The sequence below is a fragment of the Caloenas nicobarica genome, chromosome Z, assembly GCF_036013445.1.
Source record: "Caloenas nicobarica isolate bCalNic1 chromosome Z, bCalNic1.hap1, whole genome shotgun sequence".
Taxonomy (NCBI): Eukaryota; Metazoa; Chordata; class Aves; order Columbiformes; family Columbidae; genus Caloenas; species Caloenas nicobarica.
Genome location: NC_088284.1, coordinates 61056741 through 61080419, shown reverse-complemented (window position 1 = coordinate 61080419; position 23679 = coordinate 61056741). Strand labels below are relative to the sequence as shown.

Below are 23679 nucleotides of genomic sequence, written 5' to 3'. Positions count from 1 at the left end.
TCTCTGCTCCCCAAGCCTAACATCACCAGAAGCTAGCAATAATGAAGTCGATACCCGACCCCCACGCCACAGTAACAGCTGCGGAAAGTGGCATGTATTACTCCTCCAGGAGTTGTTAACTTGAAAGCAAGTCCACGCTCTGCTGCAGAAACACAGAAAACTTTATTTTTCCATCCGAGCCAGGTTTCTGTGCGGGAAAATCCTGTTTCCTGGGCAAGTCGCCACCAGGCTCTGCCCGACCTCCCTGCGCGGTCCCGCCCGGCCGGGCCGCTCCGCCGCAGGGATGCTCGGAGGCCGGGCCCGGCACGCAGGGGTCAGGGCCGAGCGGGGTGGCCCGGGGGGGCGGGCGGGCAGGTGGCGGCAGGCGGGGTGAGGGCGGCACCGCCCCCGGACCCCATTGGCGCCGGCCGCGGGGGGCCGCGCCGCGCCGCCCCCCGCACACAGGCAGTGGCTGCCCGCCGGCGGCGGCGGCGGCGGCAGCGGCGGCGGGGCCATGCAGAGCTGCGGACGCTGGTGGGGGCGGCTGGCGGCCCGCGGGGCGCCGCGGCACCTGCGGCCGGCGGCGGCGGCGGCGGGGGGTCAGCGGCGCTGGGGCGGCGGCGAGGCGGCGCGGTGCATCGAGCGGCTGCTGCCGCGGCACGATGACTTCTCCCGGCGGCACATCGGGCCGCGGGAGCGGGAGAAGCGGGAGATGCTGCGAGCCGTCGGGGTGCAGGTGGGTGCCCGTGCCGTGCGGGGGGACGCGGGCGGCGGGGCTGGTGCCCTCCCGGTGCGGGCTAACGACGGCGTGCGGTTGCCTCTTCGCAGAGCGTGGAGGAGCTGATGGATAAAACCATCCCGGCCAGCATCCGTCTCCGGAGGCCGCTGAGGATGGATGACCACGTCTGTAAGTGACCGCATGGCCCGGGGTGCTCCCCGACTCCCCCCGTTCTCCTCCCCGGCTCAGCCCTCCCCGCCCTTCCCGTGGCTCTTTCCGGCCGCCGGCGGGGCAGGATTTGGGGTGCTGCCCCCCCACCGCCCCCAGTGTCTCCGCTGAAACGTGTAACGAACAGATCTCCCTGCTGAAGTGCAGAATTAGGCCTAAATATGCATAGCAGAACCACTACCGATACTTTATTCTTTACAGACTAACTCAGTAGCATAGCTCAGCAGCTGCATGGCTCGCTCTCGTGTTGGAAATCGGCAGGAAAACGTATGTGGCAGACTGGGATTGCCTGAAAAAGCGTTTTTGAGCTCTAGTGCTACAGTGCCTTCACTGTGTCCCAAGAGTCTCATGCAGAGGGAAAAGTGTGGCTAAAAATCGTCCCCTTGGTGTGGACTATAGCTTGAAGTGTGCATCTGTCTTTTGTTGGCTCTTAACGTTTCTGCAGGATTTCTTTGTTGTTGTGTGTCCCCCCCCCCAGTAACCTGCATATTCTAATAAAATGGAAAACCTGTGTCACCATATGATGGATACACAGTGGATGTATGGCTAGCATTTTGAATTTGTCTGATTGAGGGAGGTAGGTAAACTTGCTGGAGTACAAAACATCTGAGCCAGCAATCGTGATACTACAATAATTCAGCAAATTGCTATAGGAAACTTGATGTGATTTGATAAGTTTTTAGACATTAACATTTTTAAACGTTAGCAATCACGGCACAAAATTTTTATCTGCGTAACTGCACTCTCAATAGCTATCTGTGAACATCATGCTAGAAATCCCATGAATAAAAGAAACACTTAAAAATGCAGCTAGTTTAACGATTCAGCTGAAACTAACAAAGCTCAATGGCCGCTCAGATAGTGGAGTCGACTACATCCTTACTAACCTCATACTTGTGTGAAGATCCTTTGCCTGATTTGTAGAAAATCCGATCCCTTTTGCTGGTTTTTTTCCCTTGCTCATCCATACACTGTAATTCGAGTGTAAACTTCAGGCCTGCAGCTCCGGTGAGGTTCCCGGCCAGTTCAATCTGGTTGCTCCAAGATGACATCACGCCTGAGAGGCAGCGCCACAATGAACAGCCAGGAAAACTAGAGCCTGAAAAGACAGATCCTAGCCAGGAAGGATACGGTGTTGACTGGAAGTTTCTACTTCTAAAGTGTTTTATTAGTACAGTGGTATTTTAGGTTTTGGTAATTACCCATCCTATTAAAATGGGGACAGTGGGGTAGAGAGGTAGAATTTAATCACCTTCTTCTCTTTGTATAACTGCTGAAAGTATTGCTTGGCACATTTTCCTATGATTAATGTATTTTAATCAAGGTACTCCTGTCTCATGCGTGATTTTCACTTACACTCGGAGAAAATAACTTCGTAGCTTATTATATTTTAGGTCTATAAGAGGTATTAAATGTAGACTCTCATTAATAACTACTTCTTAAAAAACTTTATTCCGTTTTTCCAGATTTAGTATATGATACTCTTATGAAATTCTACATTACTAAAACATAAATAGAAGTGATACAGTATGGTTGGGCATTAAAGTAATTGTGCATTATTGAAAACTAAGCTGGTGATGTCAACCTAAGTCAGAATCTTGATGCACTTGTATCTGTTCTCATACTGATTTGCATAGCAATTTTGAAATGGATGCTTTCTACATTGCTGTGCCTTAGTAATGTTCTGTTGTATGCAAGTTCATACTGTGCAGCAGGACCTCATTAGCTAGCAGGGTATTTAGTTCACTGGCATTTTGCTCCACTTGCTATGCTGTTCTTGTTCTCTTAGAGTAAACTTTGAAAGAATGTGACTGTAATGCAGAGCCTCACATTGCACAGCATGCAACAGTGAGTTTTCAAAAGAGATGCTTGCATGAGGTACAGAAAATGTTTTTATGCACACTGCTGCTTCTTCTGCAGTCAGTGTGATGAACTGTCTTGTAGTTTAATGTGTAGATTTTTGCCACTAGTTTTCGACTGAATTAGTAGCAGAAAACTCCACAGTTTGTAAAAGATAAGTTAAAAGCCTCAATTTAAAGTTTTGCAATTTCACATTGAATATGTTGTACCTAGGAGACTGTAGTCTGAGTAAAACTTGCTTTCTCGTTAATGCCCCATTAGAGATAAAATTGCCTTTCCAATCACTAGTGTGGGATTTCTTATGTGAGCATGGTATTTCTCTGTCATATCCCTTGTATTAAAGGGAAACACCAAAATTAGTGAAGTGTCATGAGAACTGCATTCTGTTTTAAACATGTTCTTTGTATTTGTATGAAGATAATTTTGCTCCCACCATGCCCAAACTCATACATGCAGTGAAGGAACAGGGCAAGGCAATTCAAAATATGTTATTCAACTTAAGCATTTATAACATTTCTAATATGACAACTCCTAGTGGTTTAAATAAACACTTCCACATTTCTGTATAACTTAAATTAAAAAACATAATCATAGTCACCCCACAAATCAGCTGTGCTCAAGCTGCTCCTTTGTATTAGGAAATGCAGTTGAGCTTGCACTGAAGTCTCATTGAAGTCTATGGCTAGAAACAGATACGCAGTTCAAGAAAACCATGCATACACCATAGGTCCCTGCAATTACATTTGTGGGTTTTTAAAATGTTTTATAGCTTTAGGCCTCATCTCAGGTGTATACATTTGATGTATATTCATATCTTCAAATTTCGATTAGGTGTACCGGTAGGAAAGATTGTTTTGCATTACAGATCCTTCCCTTGGTAATGTAACAAGTTGTCTGAACGACAGATAATCAATCATCTGTGTGTATGCAATAACAATATTAAAAAATCCTCCTGTGGATGCACCTTATATTAAAGAGCTGTTTTAAATGGTATCACATATTCCACTGCTCATAAATAAAACCTCTGATGACAATAGCACCACAATCTTTTTGTGCACATGTTGTCTTTCCTAGACATTTTAGAACAGCCCTGCTCTTCAGTGGAAGAATCAAGTTTTCATATCGTCCATAAAGGACATAATATATCGAGATGGAAAGCCTCTAGCCTTAACTGGACATTTGTTTTGCTTATGTATGAATCTGAAAACCGTTGTGGTAGATCTTAAGCTTTACTGGTAAAAGTGCATCTATGCTAGAAATGCTTTTTCAATATTTATTAGTGTTCCTGTATTGGTAGATTTCTTCTCATACAGACCTGGTCAGTGATGGAGGAGAAAAGTAGTTTGTGCTGTTAGGTTTCTGAAATCAGTTACTTCCTTTAGTACGTACTATGACAGAAGTATCTGTGTCTCTCTTCTGACCAAAAAAAAGCTATTTTAAAAGTGCCTGCTGCCTTGAGCCCACTAGCAGTGTTGTAACACCACCTGAATATGCCACTGAAAGCCAGTAGGGGTGAAACATCAACATGTCTGATTTCCCATAGCGGCAACTTGCAGTCCTGTACCTCTACCGATTCTGGAAGGGAGGCTTTTTTACAGTCAGTTTTTCTGCAGATTTTATTCAGCAAAAATGTTATTTTGGCATGTAACTTCTGTTCGGTCAATATTTAGAACATGGCTAGCCATCTGTTTGATACTTAATTGTGATCAGCTAGTATTAACAGAGCTTTTTTCCCACTGTCACAGTAAGTAAACTTTAACAATCAGCTTTTCTTTTGGTATTGAAGGTGCTTTAGCATGTATGTGGTGATTGACCCATTTGAAGTAAAAGAACAGATTGTCTTATATAAGAATAATCCTCTTTATTTTATGCCTGCAAACCTGCTGTCTGTATCAGCCATAGTTATCCCTGCAATGCTGCTATTGTAAGGCCGTCTTTATTTAATGGGTGGGCTTTGTACATATGTTACATACTTCTGCTTTTTTTTCAGGATTTGAATTAAAAAATGAGTCTACAAACTGCACTGTATTTTTCTCCAAAGTATTCCCAGTTACTTTATTATCAAATTTTAGAATTTATAAACATTCGTTTATATAATCTGTGTAAGAAACTAATTGAGTCTCCAGTATGAATGTTTTTAGAAGCAATATGGCTCAGAAGCAGTTGTATTGTTAGAAAGACTGTTTGTATCTTCAAATTCAACTGCTCTTCATCAGTAACCCAACACAAGATGTTGCAAGCTGTATTTTTCAACCATATGTATTGAAATTTGCTGAAATGCTAGTCTTCATATGTTTTAACTTTAAATAAACAAATACATATTTACCAGAATACAGTTTCCACTACATGTGCTCCAAGGTATATACCTTATGCAGCAGGAAGAGTCTGTGTCATTTTCTGAGTTTGGTGACACTTGTTGACTGAACTGGAAAGCTAGCAATTTCATTTTGAATTTGAAAATTAATTTTTAAGCACACATAAGATCACTCTTGTGCTTAGCATTCTTCTGCCTTTATGTTAGCATTAGTTATTTACAGAGTGACCAATACAGTGTTAGATGCCTTTCACAAATAATATTGTGGAATACACGGTTAAAAACTAGGCTTGATGGAGTGGGAAATACAGCTACTGGCAGAGACACAGAATCCTGTTCGGGCTGATGTGGAGCTGGGGAGGTCTCCAGCCCCAGCCCAGAGCAGGCTTAGCTGTGGGCTCAGCCTGGGCTGCTCAGGGCTTCACCCAGTCAGGATGTGAAACTCCCAAGGGTGGAGAATCAGCCCCACCACCAGACCGTCCTCGCAGGCAAGAGGCTTCTCCTTATCTCCAGCCTGAGGCTCTTCTGTTTCAGCTTATGCTACTGCCTCTTGTACTTCTGCCGTGCACCACTGTGAAGAGCCTGGCTGTGTCTCCTCCACCCACTCTGGTTGGTGCTGGGAATACTCTTTAAGAATGGTTTCATTCCCTTGCTTTCCAGTCTTTTGACCCCAACATACCTGTTAATTCTCTCACCCTTGTCTACGTTAATTTTGCTTTAGTTCAGAACCATATCAGTGTAAAGCGAACACTGAGTTTGTGATAATTAAATCATCCTAAGTCTACATGGGCTTATGTTTGGTCTTAGGTAAGCCAGGCTATACAGACAAATCAGAGGCTATTGACTTCCATTCCTCAGGAGTACAGATTTTTATGGGCTGTCTTCCTAAAAGCATGCTGTGATGAACTACTTCAAGGCAGTGCAGGGCAGAGGGGAAGGAGTGTTCATCCCAGGTCTCTTCAAAGAGGCTTGCCAGATGTGGGAGATGTGTATTTGAGCTGTGCTGCTGCTGTTGCCTTCGTAGTGACCAAAGGAGCAGGGTGAGGTGAAGCAGGGGTGCAGGGAGTGTGCTCTCCAGCATTTCACCACCCTGATTAATAGCATGACTGTCTTATAGAACCAAAGAATCAGTTTGGTTGGGAGAGACACTCAAGACCATTGAGTACAACCAAAACCTAGCTCAGGCACTAAACCATGTCCCTAAGAAACTCATCTATATGTTTTTCAAACACCTCCAGGGATGGTGACTCCACCACTTCCCTGGGCAGCCTGTTCCAATGCCTGACAACCCCTTCCATGAAGAAATTTTTCCTAATATCCAATCTAAACCTCCCCTGGTGCAACTTGAGGCCATTTCCTCTTGTCCTATCACTTGTTACTTGGGAGAAGAGACCAACACCCTCCGTGCTACAACCTCCTTTCAGGTAGCTGTAGACAGCATAAGGTCTCCCCTCAGCCTCCTTTTCTCCAGGCTAAACTGCTCCAGTTCCCTCAGCCATTCCTGATAAGACTTGTGCTCCAGACCTCTCACCAGCTTCTTTACCCTTCTCTGAACTTGGTCCAGCACCTTGATGTCTTTCCTGTAGTGAGGGGCCCAAAACTGAACACAGGATTTGAGGTGGGACCTCACCAGTGCTGAGTACAGGGAGATAATCACTTCCCTAGTCCTGCTGGCCACACTATTCCTGATACAAGCCAGGATGCTGTTGGCCTTTTTGGCCACATGGGCACACTGCTGGCTCATGTTCAGCTGGCTGTTGATCAGCACCCCCTTCACAAATAGCTCGTTAAAATATCTTCACAGATAGCTCATAAAAATGTAATATGTTAAAATACATTAAGTGTTGGGATCATAGAATAGTTTGGGTTGGAAGGGACCTTCAAAGGTCATCTAGTCCAACCCCCCTGCAATGAGCAGGGACATCTGCAACCAGATCAGGTTGCTCAGAGCCCCGTCCAGCCTGGCCTGGAATGTTTCCAGGGATGGGGCATCTACCACCTCTCTGGGCAACCTGTTCCACTGTTTCGCCACCCTCATTGTAAAAAATTTATTTCCCATGTCTAGCCTGAATCTCCCCTCTTTTAGTTTAAAACCATCACCTCTTGTTCTGTCACTACAGGCCACGCTAAAAAGTCTGTCCCCATCTTTCTCACAGGCCCCCTGTAAGTACTGAGAGGCCACAATAAGGTCTCCTCAGAGGCTTATCTTCTCCAGGCTGAACAACTCCAAGTCTCTCAGCCTGTCCTCACAGCAGAGCTGTTCCAGCCCTCTGATCATTTTTGTGGCCTCCTCTGAACCCTCTCCAACAGGTCCATGTCTCTCCTGTGCTGAGGGCTCCAGAGCTGGACACAGGACTCCAGGTGGGGTGTCACCAGAGTGGGGCAGAGGGACAGAATCACCTCCCTTGACCTCCTGGCCGTGCCCCTCTTGATGCAGCCCAAGACATGATTTGCCTTCTGGGCTGCAAGTGCACATTGCCAGCTCATGTCTATGGGATCTATCAGTGCAGGTCTTCTAGGCGGGATGTGGTTCTGCTCTTGAGCCTAATTGCTACCTAAGCTGCTCACAGTCTTTCTAGGCCTTTTGCTTTGTGCCTTGAATCAGTTTGGAAACTGTGATGTTACTTCAGGGAGCTCTAGCACATATTCAGTGTCTTCGTGTGGTAGTTACCTATATTTGCCGAGAAATGAGTCTCTAGAAGAATCATCCTGTTGGACAAACAAGGAAATGTTATCTGGAATATGGTACGGTATTTATGGTATGTGTTTATTGCAGAAATTGTACTCCTAATGTGTTTTTGTGTGTGACATTGGGCTAGCGTGCAAGTGGAATGATAGCCAGCTTCTGCCTTCAACTGCACGTGGAGTTGAATGGAGTTGAAGGAGCAGATTCATTACCATTTTAAAAAATTGTGCTTGTTTGTATTCTGCAAGAATATAACCCTCCCCATCAAATTGTGCCCAAACTATCTTCCATAAAGCTTTTGGGTTGCAAGTGGTAGAGGATGATCTCTGCAATATTAAAACTCTCATTTAAAATAGACAAGTACATCTGTCTGCAATAAACTGTGTGGGAGAAGTATGGAGAGTAGAGCTGCTGACTATACTTCAGAAACTTTGCCCTGGATGTTGGTGAGTCCAGGTATAATAAACACATGATTCTTGAGTGTCCAGAAAAAAATTGTAGTTTACTGAAAACAAGAAATTAATCTTTATACATTAGATCTAATAGTAACATTGAGTAAGAGGCAGAGAAGAAATGAACTTTGAAGTGAGAACTGAAGATCAGTAAAAAAATAACTTTGTGGGAGGTATTATGTGACTGTGGAAGAAATTAATTGAAAACCAGAAATATTTTTAAAAAATTATACATGGAATGCAGTAGTAGCACATTGAGTAAAAGGAGGAGGAGAGATCAGTTTTGAAATTAGAGCTGAAGTGATAATATCCTCGTTTATGGCTGCAGAAGAAATTAATTCAAAACATAATTATTTGCCACCACATTCCAGAGCATAAGCTGTTTTAACTTGATCTCTCTTGCTGGAGTAACTTACAGAGAGCAAATAGGTTTTGAGACATCCAGGGCCTGAGCTATGCTGCTTTGGTGATCTGTAGCCTTATATTCCACAGCCTCCTTTTCAAGTCGCAGTGCAGAATGAACAGAACTTGGTGCAGCTGCCCCACTACAGCAGTTTCCATGGTCAGATTGTGGGGGAAAGAAAAAAAAACATCTGCTCCCTTCACCTCGGGGGGTTGGTTCCACCCATGTATGTTTAGTTGGGCAGGACTATCTCTCTGCGTCATCTTAGACAGCCTACTGACTGTCTTTCTGCATCCTCAGGTACTAAAATATTTTGTAAATCTTTCCCTTTGGCAGATGGTGGGTAGCATTATTCATTGACTACTAGGAACAGGTTGACTGAATGTGATTTCTGCACAGCCTTCAGGGCACTGAGAAGTATGTAGAAGCAAGACCAAAGATTAAACTATAGTTGGGGGAGGGAGGGGGTGCAAATGCTTTTTGTCTGGGCACTTCAAAAGCCTTCCATTGTAATCTCTCCAAACTAGACTGACAGACTCATTTATTAAAAATTAATCTTAAATGGAATTTCTTAAGATAGAAATACTGTATTCACAGTATTCATACTAAAACTGAATTAAAAGAACTGTTCATTTTTATCAGCTATTTAGGGAAAATGCGAAAAAATAAGGTTCTTTAGTACATAGAAATCACTACTGGACGCTTGGTGTGAGCCCTGTTTGTACAAATATGGCTCTGTTAGAAACACTAAATCATAATTGTGGATGGCTCTGGTTTAATCCAGTGCTGTTTCTGCAAGGTTTAGGTCATAAAAGGTGCCTTCTGAGGTATATTTTAATGCATGTGCAAGAGACCCAGAATGTACATTGCACTAGCATGAAAAGGGCTCCATAAGCCATTTGCCTGCAGCCGTTTCTCTCACTATTGTTTCCGTGTTAGTAGAAACCCTGTTATTATTCAGGTTTTGATTTTTTTGAGAATTTTCGCAGAATTTAAACTTTCCCAGAGTATTTTACCAGATTATTATTTTATCTTTTCTTGGTTTGCACCTTAGTCTGCTGCTGTTTCTACTTGCATCACCAGTGTTGCATTTTTTTTACACAGCAGTACAGGTACAAGATATTTCAGTTAAAAACTGTTGCCGTTTAATGTAACTATAGTTTTCTGATGTAATTTCTTTTCAATTAGGTGAAAATGAAATCCTTGAAACTCTATACAATATTGCAAGCAAGAACAGGATATGGAGGTCCTATATAGGCATGGGTTATTACAACTGCTCAGTGCCTCAGCCCATTGCACGGAATTTGCTGGAGAATGCAGGATGGTAATGTACAACATTTTCTTTTTAAATGAGTATGTATACACTTCACGCTAAAGTTAGAGGGCAAAGAAAATACATTTCACTTTAGACGGTGCTTTTCCTGTAAAATATTTCACTGATTTTTGTGACTTCTGTTCACAGTTCCTATTATATTTTACTAAAACGTGAATATTTGTTTACTTTAAGGAAGTACATAGACTTAACTCCTAAACTGAAGCAATTATTTGCTAACTTCTGCCTAAATTTAAACTGGCTCCCTCCTGCACTGGTGTATACAGTTTTGGGTGGAGACAGCTGAATACTATGCAATACTCAAATTATGGTTTTCTTATTAGGAAGTAAGAAGCCTTGAACATTTTAAAGGTAAATACACTTGCTATTTCTTTCTTGATTTTATTTGAAGCCAGAGACCTTCAAGAGTTTCAATGTGTATCCATAAAGTAAGTTCTTGTTTGAACAAATAATTTGCTGGTGCCTGAAAATAGGTAGACAGCAATACTTGGTAATTCACTTCTGAAGAGGCTTGAGGAAGAATATTGTACTTTGTTCTTGTTACCCAGCTGACATTTCAGTTTTTTGGGACAAGCAAAAGAATAGCCTGACAGACTTGAATTTGAATGTTATTATTTTTGTTCGTTTGTTGTTTCGTTGGTTTTGGTTTGTTTGTTTTACTTAAATGTAAAAAAAAAAAAAAAAATTTTTTTAAAAATTGAATACGTTGATTTATATTTTATGAACAGCACTGATCTAAATAATAATGGGGTTTTGTCTCTTGATGGATTTTTCCTGACAAAGGTAATAAGGCTTGATTATAAACACTCATTTAACATTGACATTTCTCTGAAGAACTGTAGCTCAGAAATTATGCAACAGAAAAACTAAATTTAGTGTAGTCTCACTTTCTAACAGCCTGAATGCCATTGATACCCTGCATTGTCTCATTTTGTTTAGAAGTTCCCTTATATCTAGTCAGTAACATCTTTTTTTGTATTGTATTAAAATGACTGTTGTCTTTATTACTGACTAATTATTATTTTAATAAAAACAGTATTTAAAGGTTAAATAGCCATATGAAAAACCCCAACCAACTGAACAAAACCAGTCAAATTAGTCAGTGTAAAAAATCATTGTTATTTAGGTGCTGTATTTTTAGTACTTTGGGTTGCTATAAATGGGTCTATGTATCTGTAGACCTCTGAGTCTATGTATTATTAGACTTGTCTGCTCTGTTTGCATTTGAAAGTTTTGAACTGAACAAATGTCGCACTATTTGGACTCAAGGAATCTATGCTATACAAAATCTATTGCTATACAAAGTTTTATTTGGCCTTATCCCCACCCACTTTTTGCAAAATATGCCATCTAAACATTTCAGGACAGCGCCACAAAACAAATAATCAGTTGCTAGAGGCAAAAATAAGAATAGTTCCAAAGTAAATGGACCAAAATGAACTGGGTGTTTTTAAATCCTAAAAAATTCTATAGTGTTAATGAAACTGGGAGAGTCTGTCCAGAAATCTGTTCTTGGAGTGTCCAGTAAAGTCAAACTAGATGGCTAAAAACTAAATTTACAGATGGCAAAAGTGAAGGTTAAAATGTTTGTTGGGGAGAAGGTGTATGTGTATGTGCATGTGTGCAAAAGCAAGCAACTATACAGACCTTATGGAAGCTGTTTAAGAAACCAAATTTCTCCTTATATCTACTGGCTTTCCATGCCAACACACTTCACATTGCAGCACCGAGGAAATGCTGCAAGTGCAGTTTTATTGTTTATGCTCAATTGTGCCTCTCACGTGACTCGTAGTTCCTCATTGCTTGGCATTCGTTAGAGCAAGGCTTGCATTGGAATGCAATGAAAGTTTATAAAAGATGTTCACAGAAGCCTGTGAACGCAGAAGTGAAGGACTTCACGGAATTTAGGACACTTAGGATTGCTACCAGGAAGTAGGAAGCAAAGGGGTAGATTTCAGGAGGAAACTGTTTAGCACACAATATAAGTTTGGCTGAAAATTAGACTACTGACCCACACTGCTTTATTTAGAAGATTACCACAAAAGTCTTCCCAAATATCAGATTCTGTTGAGAAAATACTCAACACTGTTGGAGTTTCTAAACTTTTTGAAGCTTTTGAACAATGACCTATAATATCTCTGTTCACAATAAAAGCTGAATAGTTTAATTACTGTGAGATAAAACTGTCTGACCAAAACTACGCACTAATAAGTGTCTGGAATGTCAGCATTTAGGAATTTCTTGTACTGGTAGCTTTAGAAAAGCATAGGCATCCTTTAAAGTCTGAATCGCATTGTAACTACTTCTGTGTTTGTGAAAGAAGATATTTCAAAACACTTGGGGTAGATTTTTTTCAGGTGACTTTTTATTCAAAGAACACTTTGATTAAAAGTTAGAGAAAAAGAAGAGAAATTTCTATTGTGCACCTGAAATGCTGCAGTTAAAATTCCAGTCTCCTATGCTAGGGTTTTGACTTAGTTGCAGAAGGTAGAGCATAAGTATCTCTTATTTTTGATACTTGATTTCCTTTTGGTTTTGGTTACTGTCTGCTAACACTTCTTTGTTCCTAGCAATCTGTGACTAACAATTCCATGCTAACATGGGTGGAAGTCTTAGAAATATTTTCCATACGCTACCTGGTTGATATTAGCAAAAATAGTAGCCTGTTTTGTGCAGACAAATAATAGCAGACCAGCATGTAATTTACTTTATCCTTAGAACATCTTGACTCTAAAATGCAGGCAGAAGGATTTATTTTGGGGCATACTACCAATTATGTTACTTTCAGCACAGACCTCTCAAATGTATGAATACCTGTCATCCGTCTGCTGGTATGGATGCATATTCTTTATTCTGCTGTACCCCATATTAATATATTCATTAATTTTTTTCACATCCAATGTGCTGACCTCTTTCCTTAGTGGCATACCAAATTAATTCTGTGCCCTGCTGCGAACATAAATGAATAACTGAAGATGTGAAGAAAATTTGGCTTAAGAAATCAGCTTACATATAGGCTTCTTGCTAACATATGTGTCAAAACAATGTAGTATTTATTTTGTGGGCTTAAATATAAAAATAATTATCAGGCCTTGAAAATCAAGAGGGCCTTTGGAGTCACACTAGCATGACACAACAGAGAGTGATGCAGAGGTCTTCAGAGTACAGCTCACTTGATTCCTTTGTCCCCAGCCATTAAATATGTAAGAATAAAGTACCTGTACCAAGGACACCTGCAATTTTTACATTGATAGTGTAACTTATTAAACTTATTAGCTAGTAGCACTCAGCACTTATGCATTGCATTCTGAAAATTACTTCAGTCTCAGTTTTCCAGTGTTGTCAGATGTATGAATTATCTTTTTTTCTGTGACTCATGTATGTTGGTTTTAAATTCTACTAGTGGTCTGTCTTTAGTTTAAGTTCATTTCATCTTATTAATTGTCGGATCTCAAAATGAATACTCCATATGACTGGAAATCCAAATCAGTTGTAGGTCTGCCATTGCATGAGATTAGTCTTGCAGATGTCTAAAACTGCAAGAACATAATTTATAACAAGATAAAAGTATCATGTTGATTATGAACACATTAACTTCCCAGAGATTCAGTCAAAGTATAGAAAAAGTCACTAAAGAAGATGTATGGTGAACTGTTTTGCTAGAACCTACTGTATATTAAGAAGTAAATTAGGCTTAGCCTTAGATCTTATTGACTGTACACTTATAAATAATAATCAAGAACTTGTTCATCGAATGTTGCTCAGTAATGGAGTTTTCTGAACCTTTGTGTGGAAGCAGGAGCTAACTTAGTATGAGGAATCCATAACTGTTAATCTTGCAGTTAATGTACAGTCTGTTTTGTTGCTAAACCTAGAACAAACCCAACTCCTAGGTACAAAAGCTTCTGCTCTTTCATAAGCCAGGTCTTTTGATGAATGGCCTAACTTTTGACTGAAAGCATGCTTTCTTAGATGCTTCTTACTTTGATACCTGTCAGTTGATGCTGGTTTGCTTTGCTTCAGGAACACATTTTTACTTCAGCATCTTTTCAAACCTTCATCGGTATCTTAAATTGGTATTCATACAAATATTTTTAAGAGTAGGGTAAGGCAAAAGGTGAAACACTGAACTAAAGCAAAGAGTTATAAAAGCTACAAAAATTGAAGCCACTTACTACTGAACTCCTGAAAGTTAGGCACTGGCTCAACTTCTCATGGAAGGTTTCTTTTATGTCATGACCCGTCTGCCTTAATTAGCTTGAGAGCATTTGTCTGTGGAAGTACTTCTGGTCAGAACAGAAGCTGAGTGGAGATTGTATTTTCCTCCGGCTTGATTGAACGAGAGGCAGTTCATAGTTGTGTTCCTTGCCATGATGGTAATTCTTCCTTTTCATTTTAATGTCCTTGGTACTGGACTTGAATTATGTGCAGAAGAGCCACTTGAACAAATCTAAGCAGAGAGGAGGTTTTTAAATGAGAGACAGTGTACTTTTTAGAGATTTGATTTTTGTAAAAGTTTACTTTAGAAATTACTTTTAAAGATTTTTGCTTTTAAATTACTTTTAAAAGTCGCTTAACAGATAGTATAGATTCAGGCAGAAGTGAGAGTGCAGACTAAAACCAGCTAATTTAATTGAAGAAATTGTGAAGTAAAATTATTATATTAGAAGGTTTAGGTGCTTAAACAGCACTGAACAACCTTCTAAATAATAATAATGATTGAAAGTGTTTAAATAAATGTTTTTATTTCTTGGTTGAACTTTTTCCATCCTCTCCTAAATTGTTTTGGTTTTGCCATTCAAAAGCATAACATCAAAATCACAAAGCTTCATTAATTCTGTTTTGTAGCATAGTGTACTATCCCAACTATGTGGGGTAGGATTGAGGTTATTCAAGGGAACCATCAAATTAGTAGCTCCTTAGTAGCAGTTTAAGAATAGTTTTCTCTATTTATTTTGCACAATATAAAAACTTCATTTAAAAAGTCATTTGAGCATAAACTGAGTGGAAATTCTTGAGGCTTTTTTAATAGATTTCTGGGTAGCTGATTAGAATGGTCTACTTTGAAGCATTCAAGCATTCATTGCAAAGTCTAGCTCTAATTATGTAAGATTAAATCTTAAGAAGGAGAGTTCTCATGAAATAAGAAGTTGTGAACATTACTCACATCTTAAGAAAGATGCTTTGTCTTTAAAAACAAAATAGAGAATTTTGCACCACATGAACAGCTACAACTTTAGTGTCCTTTAGCAAAATTTGCAGCCAAGTTTAATGTGAATTATTGTTTCTCTACTACTGATTTTTCTCTACCTTTCTTATTTTGCATCAGTCCCTAATTATTAATGGTTTAATGAGACAGTGGTTTTGTTGAGATGAACAATAAAGCCAGTATACTCAACTTTAATGGAAATTTAATTTCTTTTAACTGATTATTCTGGCAAGTACTAACCAATGATTCTTGATTTTATTTTTCTTCCCTTGCACTGAGTAATCTTTCTCTAATGCATTTCAATTAATCTCAATGCTTTAATTCTTATTAGTCTACTTCTATTTCCTCCTGCAAGTTACAGTGCAAAATAAGGCCTTCAGCTGAAATAAAATGAGAAGTTAAGACTGTTAATTTCAAGTACAGAGGAGTTTCTCTTATTAAGCAAGAAAACTCTTTGTTCATGCAAAGGAGTTGGGAATAACTCTTTTCATTGGTGAGAACTGAGTGGACAGGGGGACCATTCAGAAAACAAATCGGTATAGTCCCAGATTGAAAGTTTATCTGACAAACTGAAAACTGAGTTTAACAGCCATGGAGAAAAAAAAAAAATCTATTGAGATAAGCAATGTTGCATGCAGCCTAGGACATGGACTTTCTTGTGAACGATGCAGTCAGCTACATGATGATAAGTAGTTTATTGTGAGACTTGGCTAAGAGGCAGGAAAAATCTTCAATATTCAGGAAAACCATCAATATTTATATAATTTGATATATAGCTATTGATTTCTGTCACTGTAATGAATAATATATATGAGAAATTTAAGCAGACGTATAATTTAAATAGACAGCTGTTGTGGTTTAACCCAAGCTAGCAATACAACCACAATAGCTGCTCACTTACCCCCCTCCCCACCTCTACCCAAATAGGGGAGCAAATCGAAGGGAAGGGAGAAACTTGGATTGAGATAAACACACTTTAATAAAATAACAAAATACTAATACACTACTAGTAAATACATATATACATATATATATAAATAGAAATACAATGTAAAATAAAAGATACTCAATGCACTTCCTCACAAACTCCATCCACACGGAGCAGCCAGTCCCAGGAAGCAGCACCTGGTCCCAACAGCTGATTCTGGAGAGAGGAAAAAGGAAAAAGGCAGGAAGGCCCAGAGGCCTCTGCAAAATGGCAGGATGGCAAAAGGACAAGTTAAATGTCCTGAACAGAACTCCCCTGGCTCCAACAAAAAGAGCAAAGAAAGCCAAGAAGCGAGAGAGTGACCGAAAGATCCGAACTATTCTAAAATACGAAGCATGACACTAATGGGATGGAATGCTCCCATTGATCAGCCTGGATGTCAGTCGGCTCTGCCCCGTCCATGCCGCCCTTCCTCGCTGCCTCGCACCTGTGGGCAGAGCGCTCAGAGTGTCCTTGGCTCTCAGACCACAGCAATTAAAAACATGAACTCCGTGCTGGGGTGTTATCTCTTGTTCTCAAAGTAAGTCCAAATAATGATCATGCTAGCTGTGAAAAAGAAAGGTTTCTAACTGCATGAAGAAAATTAACTCATTTTCAGTCAAACGAGCACAACAGTAAATACATTGGCATCATATATTATACTTTGAGTTCACTTATTGAGTATATTCTTTCTAGCTCTCCCATTCTTTTCTTCAGGACTTTTTTCCTACTTTCTGTCTTGCATTACTGTTTGATTTCTTCTCTTATCTTGCTCTATACCACAGGTTTTGCAGCTTGTTCTTGAAAAGTCTTTGTTGCTGACCTTCTATTGACTTTACATGATTCGAGCTTCCAAATACTTCAGTCGGTCTTTAAAGATTATACCTTCACCCATAACCATTTTTCAAAAGTCTAGGGCTTACTACCACCCTTTCAGGAAACAAACTTGTTTTCTTCCATTGATAGAAAACAGAGGCTATGGGTGTCCCCACTTACCACTTGTTTCTGGCCACTGCTCTGAACTCAAACTGACACAAGGTCTGTCCTGAACCACCATGGAACCCAGTACCCAAATTTCCAGCAGTGAGAGGAGAGTCTGATCTCTGTTTTTGCCTTTCATGCCTGGACCCATGCTGCTTTGTTTTTCTGGACTGTTAAAATGAAGTGAATCCCTTAGATTGTTGCCTTTTCTAAGGAATTGCTTATATTGTCTCTACTCTTTTGTTCTCCAAGTGACAACAGATAAAACTCACATCCATCTCACTTCCCTTCATTAACATAGATGGAAACTGTCATTTCACAAGAAGCTGCATATTTCTGAGCTTGATCCTATGGAATGCTGAGCGCCTTTCCTTGCATAAGAGTGGAGAAGACTTTGCAAGTAAAGGGCTTCAGAAACACTATTGAAAGATAATGGCAATACCTAAATATGATTGAACTAGACATTCTCACTTGGATATTGCCACTTGATTCAGTTCCCCCAGTCTCAGTGCCTACTTCCGCTCTCCCTTCTCCAAGGTGCACTCACACCTCTGTTTTAAAAGTAATTTCTCTTTTCAAAATGGAGAAATAGAATTCTTCTCCTGTAAAAAGCCAAGTCAATACCAGAAGAGAAAATATTCTCAGGCTTCCAGGACAGAAATAAATTACAGCCATCTGAAAATAACTGTTTTCTAACAAACTTCCATGTTAGTGAATTATGCTTTACAATTTATTTTCCTGTGACACAGTTCAGTTGCATATTGGCGTAACTCTTACACATTTGTTTTCCTAGATCCAAACTCAGACTTCTTTTCTTACAGGGTTACACAGTATACTCCTTACCAACCTGAGGTCTCCCAGGGCAGGTTGGAGAGCCTGCTAAATTACCAAACTATGGTGTGCGATATCACAGGAATGGATGTGGCTAATGCATCTTTGCTGGATGAGGGAACAGCTGCTGCAGAAGCCATGCAGTTATGCCACAGGTACTATGTTTAAATGTGTGGTTAAATCACAGCAGGAAGGAATTTTGGAGTTTGAAAAGCATTTCACCTTCTATAAGCATGGATAGGTGAGTGGGTTGAAGTTGAGTGTGGCCTTTTCACTGTGAGCAGATCATTATACAACTATAGCCCATGTTATTGAGCCCCCAGAGAAGTTGCCAGTGTTGATGTAAATGTTTAATTCAGACATCTAAGGCCTTAAGAAACCTAAGGACCTAGAGACCAGGGGGAAATTCTAGAGCAAGGAAGACTTAGCCCTGGTGGAGGAGGGTCAGGTTAGAGAACACTTGAGCAAATTCAACATGCACAATTCCATGGACCCTGATGTGATGCACCCGTGAGTGCTGAGGCAGCCATCTGATGTCATTGTGGGACCACTCTTGATTGTCTCTGAACAATCACGGTGACTGGCGAGGTGCCTCAGCACTGGAGGAAAGCAAATGTCACTCTTGTCTTCAGGAAGGGCAGGAATGAGGATGCAGGGAACTACAAGCCAGTCAGACTCACTTCGATCCCCCAGAAGATGGTGGAAAAACTGCTAGTCCTGGAAACCATTTCTAGGCATGTGAAGGACAAGAAAGTCATCAGGAGTTGCCAGCATGGATTCACACACGGGAAGTCATGCTTGACCAAACTGGTAACTTCCTACAATGAAATGGCTGGCTTGGTAGATGAGGCTAGAACAGTAGGTACTGTCTACATCGATGGTCTCCCTTAAGTCATCACAGAGAAGCTGAAGAAGTATGGGCTGGATGAGGTGAGTCAGGTGGATTGAGAACTGGCCGAATGGCTGGGCCCAGAGGGTGATGATCAGTGATGTGAAGTCTAGTTGAAGGCCAGTTATTAATGGCATATCCCATGCTCCACACAGGGTCCAATTAATGATCTGGATGATGGGGCAGAGTGTATCATCAGCAAGCTTGCTGATGATGCAAAACTGGGAGAAGCAGCTGGAACACTAGAGGGTCATGCTGCCATCCAAAGGGTCCTTTTCAGACTGGAAAAATGGGCTGACAGGAACCTCATGAAGCTCATTAAGGGGAAGTGCAAGGTTCTGCACCTGGCGGGGAACAAACCCAGGCATATGAGGTACATGATGGGGGCTGGCAAGCTGGAAAGCAGCTTTGCAGAAAAGGCCTTTGGGTCCTGGAGGACACCAAGTTGAACACAAGCCAGCAATGTGCTCCAGTGGCAAAGAAGGTGAATGGTATCCTGGCCTCCATTAGGGAGTGCTGCCAGCAGGTTAATGGAGGTGATCCTTGCCCTCTCCTCAGCACTGTTGAGGCCACTCCTGGAGTTCTGTGTCCAGTTCTGGGCTCCCACTAACCTACTGGAGAGTCTTACCTGTTCCCGCTGCTACCAACACGGACACAGGGGCCCCTGTGGCTGAGGTGCTGCTCCAGGTGGTGGCACTGAAGTCCACTCACTCCAGTCACTCCAGTTGCTGCACCATGGACTCGGACACATGGATCCTCTGTGGATGACTCCAGTTTCTGGCACCTAGACAGCCATGTACACCACACCCCGAATACAGAGTCCCCTCAGCCGTGAAAATAATCAGAAAGGAATTTAACAACAAGAGAGGACAGACTGCACTAGTTGGATTCAAATGCATCGACCAGCAACTATTTATATATGACTTGCCCTGTTTATCCCCTTATGACTATATTTTCTTACACTTGGTCTTCCCAGAACCACTTAACTGTATCGCTTTTCCTCTAGACATCTCATCGCCCTTGCAATCCCAAAACGCCTTTTTCCTGCGTCCCATAATGTCTCCTTCCCAGGGGGACACAGACAGTGCGTCTGTCAGGGTTGGTTAATTAATCTGAGTTCCCACATGTCTTGCAGCCCTTGTTCTCCTCTGTGCTGCGGAGATGGGTCACTGGTGGGCTGGTATCTCCTGTGGGCCTGTGGGCAGCAGGGACAGGGTGTTATTTTGGCTCCCGCACTTGCCATTGCCTCTCTGTGGGGGTGCAGGGGAGCTTTTACTGCAAAGCCTAACAGTCTGTGTCATGAACCTTTTGTGTTCGTGAACACAGAAGACATGAATTGGTTTTTTTCGACTAGCAGTTAAAAGGAGCTTTAAAAAACAGTGAAGTATATCAGTCTTAAGTTGCTAAATGTGAAACTGTCACTGAAATATACAAATTTACTTTCAGGGATCTGTATTGTGAGGGCATTTGAACGGGATCTGCAAATAAAGTGAAATCTGAGAAATGACTGAAGGTTACAGAGACTGTGTTGTAACTATTCAGTTGTTCAAAGCATCAGTCTGACATAAAATCCTGTTTACCAGAGAAAACTAGGCAGTTGTCTTAGCCTCCATTTTACTATTTCGGTGGCTCATATTTGGTTATCCAGGGCAACACTGAAAATCTGCAGTGAAGAACACAACTGCATTCCTTTAAAAGAGTATGTGTGTGTGGAGGCATTCCTGCAGCTTCTTAACTTGGCTTCTTGTTGTGTTTCATAGTCTCTTTTAATTTTTGTCACGTATGAATCTCATTTGTGTGTCTGAAATGAACTTTCTTATTTTAAATGGACCAGAACCTTCATTCAGTCTTAATTTAGTTATGACAACCAAAATTTACAACTGCCTTTTAACTTAGAAAAACTCACATGTAGAAAACAAATTCATTTTGTTTCCATGGAAAACAATATATTATTTATATGTAACCCTTCTTTTTTCCTTTTCTTTTTAACAGACACAACAAAAGAAGGAAGTTCTATGTAGATTCCCGATGCCACCCTCAAACTATAGCAGTGGTCCAAACTAGAGCAAAGTAATGTTTCGCTCCATTTTCCAACATATCTTTTCACTTACATTGGATCATTTTTCATCTGTGCCTCTTCACCATATATCTAATGTTTTTGGAATATAAGATTATGCATTCTTTGCAAAATAAAACCAGGAATCTGTTAGCGTTTGGAATTGCTTCTGCTTCTCCATTAAAATACAATTGCAAAGTAATTAAAGATTTTTTTAAAAAGAGACTAAATATCTAACAAAAAGAAAATATTTAATCTTCCCCTTAAGTTGTTTGCACAAATACATACATTTGGTTATTGAATTCAGTCTGGTAATTTTTTAACTAGGAAATGTATTATACTAAATAGCAAAACTTCTCTTTTAATGAAAGCTAAATCCATTTTAAGTTTACAGTTTAAATGAGACATTTTCTAAAAATGTGACTTGGTTGTCAAAGTTAAACATGCTAAAGGAGCAAAACGTTGCCATCAAGTAGCTTATGCATCTTCTGCTCTGCTTTGCTCCGTATCTCTCATGACAATATCAAATATAATTATTCTTCTGTACTATGTACCGTGACATTAAACTTTCTCAAAGTTTAGAGTGCAAAGCAGATTGAAGTCTCTGTATGTTAAAGAAAGATGTCATGTATAAGTTCATGAAAACATTATATTAAGTGTAACTGCAAGGCAGGCAGTGGTTTGAATATGTTGTCTTCTGCATATTTTTGTTTCACAGTTATACAGGTGTTATTACCGAACTCAAATTACCCCATGAGATGGATTTCAGTGGAAAGGATGTCAGTGGAGTATTATTTCAGTATCCAGACACTGAAGGGAAGGTGGAAGACTTCTCTGAACTTGTTGAGAGAGCTCATCAGAATGGGGTAAATTCCATTGGTCTCACAGATTTCAGTCTGATGCATCGAACAGCCATAGTCATAGAAATTAAGTATTACATGAGACACTGTCTAAAGTATTACTCTTCAGCTCCATGCAATTGATAACCATTACAGCCGTTGCCCCTCAGCTCTGTGCAAGTGATACGGAACTGCTTGAAGCCGTATCTTGCTCTAGCTTAGCTCCCATGTAAACACCATTCCTTCAGAAGAGGCTGACTGCTCTGTGCACTTCTGTTCTCAGAGTCTTGCCTGCTGCGCTACTGATCTTCTGGCTCTCTGTATTCTGAAGCCTCCTGGAGAGTTTGGGGTAGATGTTGTCCTGGGTAATTCCCAGAGGTTTGGTGTGCCGCTCTACTATGGGGGACCCCACGCGGCATTCTTTGCTGTCAAGGAGAATCTAGTGAGAATGATGCCGGGCAGAATGGTGGGCGTTACAAGGTAAGGGTTCCCATCACTGTTAGTGTCTAAAGGGAAAATCTAAATAAAATGCATTTTGACCATCTTGGGCATCCTTTATGAAAAACAACTGACCATGGTGTTGTACCAAACACCTTTTTTCTGTAAAACTGGAAGAGTAAATGTTGCCTTCCAGTTTTAGGAAGCAAGCTTAAGGAACCGCATTTGTGTGGAATGAAGCTGTGAACTGTCTATAGTGCTTGCTGCAATATGGGATGAGGAGACAGCTTAAATGGCAGACAGAACTGTGATGAATGAGGATGAACTGAAAGAACTTTGCAAGCTAACTTATTCTGCTTATTCTGTACTGCTATACCTTTTTCTCTGACATCTAGGCATTAAAAACATAAATGGGAGGAAGTAGAAAATACAGTGAACTTCCCAAATAATCAAGAACTTAATTGAGTTCAGATTTTAGTCAAGCTTAAACAAAGCAGAGAGATAGAGTGCATAAACTTACATCTAATAGTTATTGGTGACATTTTGAACTTTGACAAGATGCCTGAGAACAGTAGAAATGCAAAGTAATTGTCATTGGAAAGACTGCGTATCTTTGGCACAGAAGGTATTTAGAGGTACTTCAGTATCAACATAACTAATGACATTAACGGTCATCAATAAGCTTAGAAATTTTCATTTGTATAGTAATACTCCTTCAAATGTATTTTTAATCATCCTGCTTATTCTAAAGGTATCCTTAGGCTTTATTCATAGTTCTGAAGTCTGATCCCCAATTCAGATTTTTTATCAGAAGTCTTGTACAATCTTTTACAAAAGAACAGTAATTCTATTTACCGAGGTCATGGATTTTTTGAAGTTTTTGACCACAGAATGGTTGAGGCTGGAAGGGATCGCTAGAGATCATCTGGTCCAACCCTCTTACTTAAGCAGCGTGACCTAGAGCCAGATGCCCCGGACCATGTCCAGATGGCTTTTGAAGATATCCAAAGATGGAGATTCCACAGTTTCTCTGGATAACCTATGGTAGTGCTTAGTCACCTTCACAGAAAAAAAGTCTTTCCTGGTGTTCAGGAAGAACCTGCTGTGTTTCAGTCTGTGCCCATTGCTCCTTGAGCCTCATTCTTCTGTCCTGATTTATGCTTTATTCTCTCCAGCACCTGTCTGTCTCTGAGGATAGAGAACTAGTTTCAGGTTAGCATGCATAAAGCCTAATCTGCTAAATTACTGTAATTTTAAAGTAATGGTAGCAACATTTTCATTTGTGACACAGAGATGCAAATGGAAAGGAAGTTTATAGACTTGCTTTGCAAACACGAGAGCAGCATATCAGGAGGGATAAAGCTACAAGCAACATCTGCACAGCACAGGTAACTTGTCATGCTTTATTTTCAGCTGTAGAAAGGAACAAGTTAAACCGTAAGATTATAATCCTTACATTGTAGTAATGTGAGTTAGCTTTACTTTTTAGAGTTGAT

The 23679-nt window shown here is 40.6% G+C and overlaps 1 protein-coding gene across 1 annotated transcript in view; it reads left to right on the top strand.

Annotated features, from left to right (window-relative positions):
* The first annotated feature begins 493 nt into the window (after window positions 1-493).
* The window catches only part of GLDC (glycine decarboxylase), a 47320-nt gene continuing 24134 nt past the window's right edge, over window positions 494-23679 (top strand). The window contains exons 1-8 of the mRNA XM_065657205.1: window positions 494-715; window positions 808-886; window positions 9829-9964; window positions 17952-18116; window positions 20843-20920; window positions 21625-21772; window positions 22029-22225; window positions 23475-23571. Of these exons, the coding sequence (XP_065513277.1) occupies window positions 494-715; window positions 808-886; window positions 9829-9964; window positions 17952-18116; window positions 20843-20920; window positions 21625-21772; window positions 22029-22225; window positions 23475-23571 (1122 nt within the window). The remainder of the gene's footprint in view (window positions 716-807; window positions 887-9828; window positions 9965-17951; window positions 18117-20842; window positions 20921-21624; window positions 21773-22028; window positions 22226-23474; window positions 23572-23679) is intronic.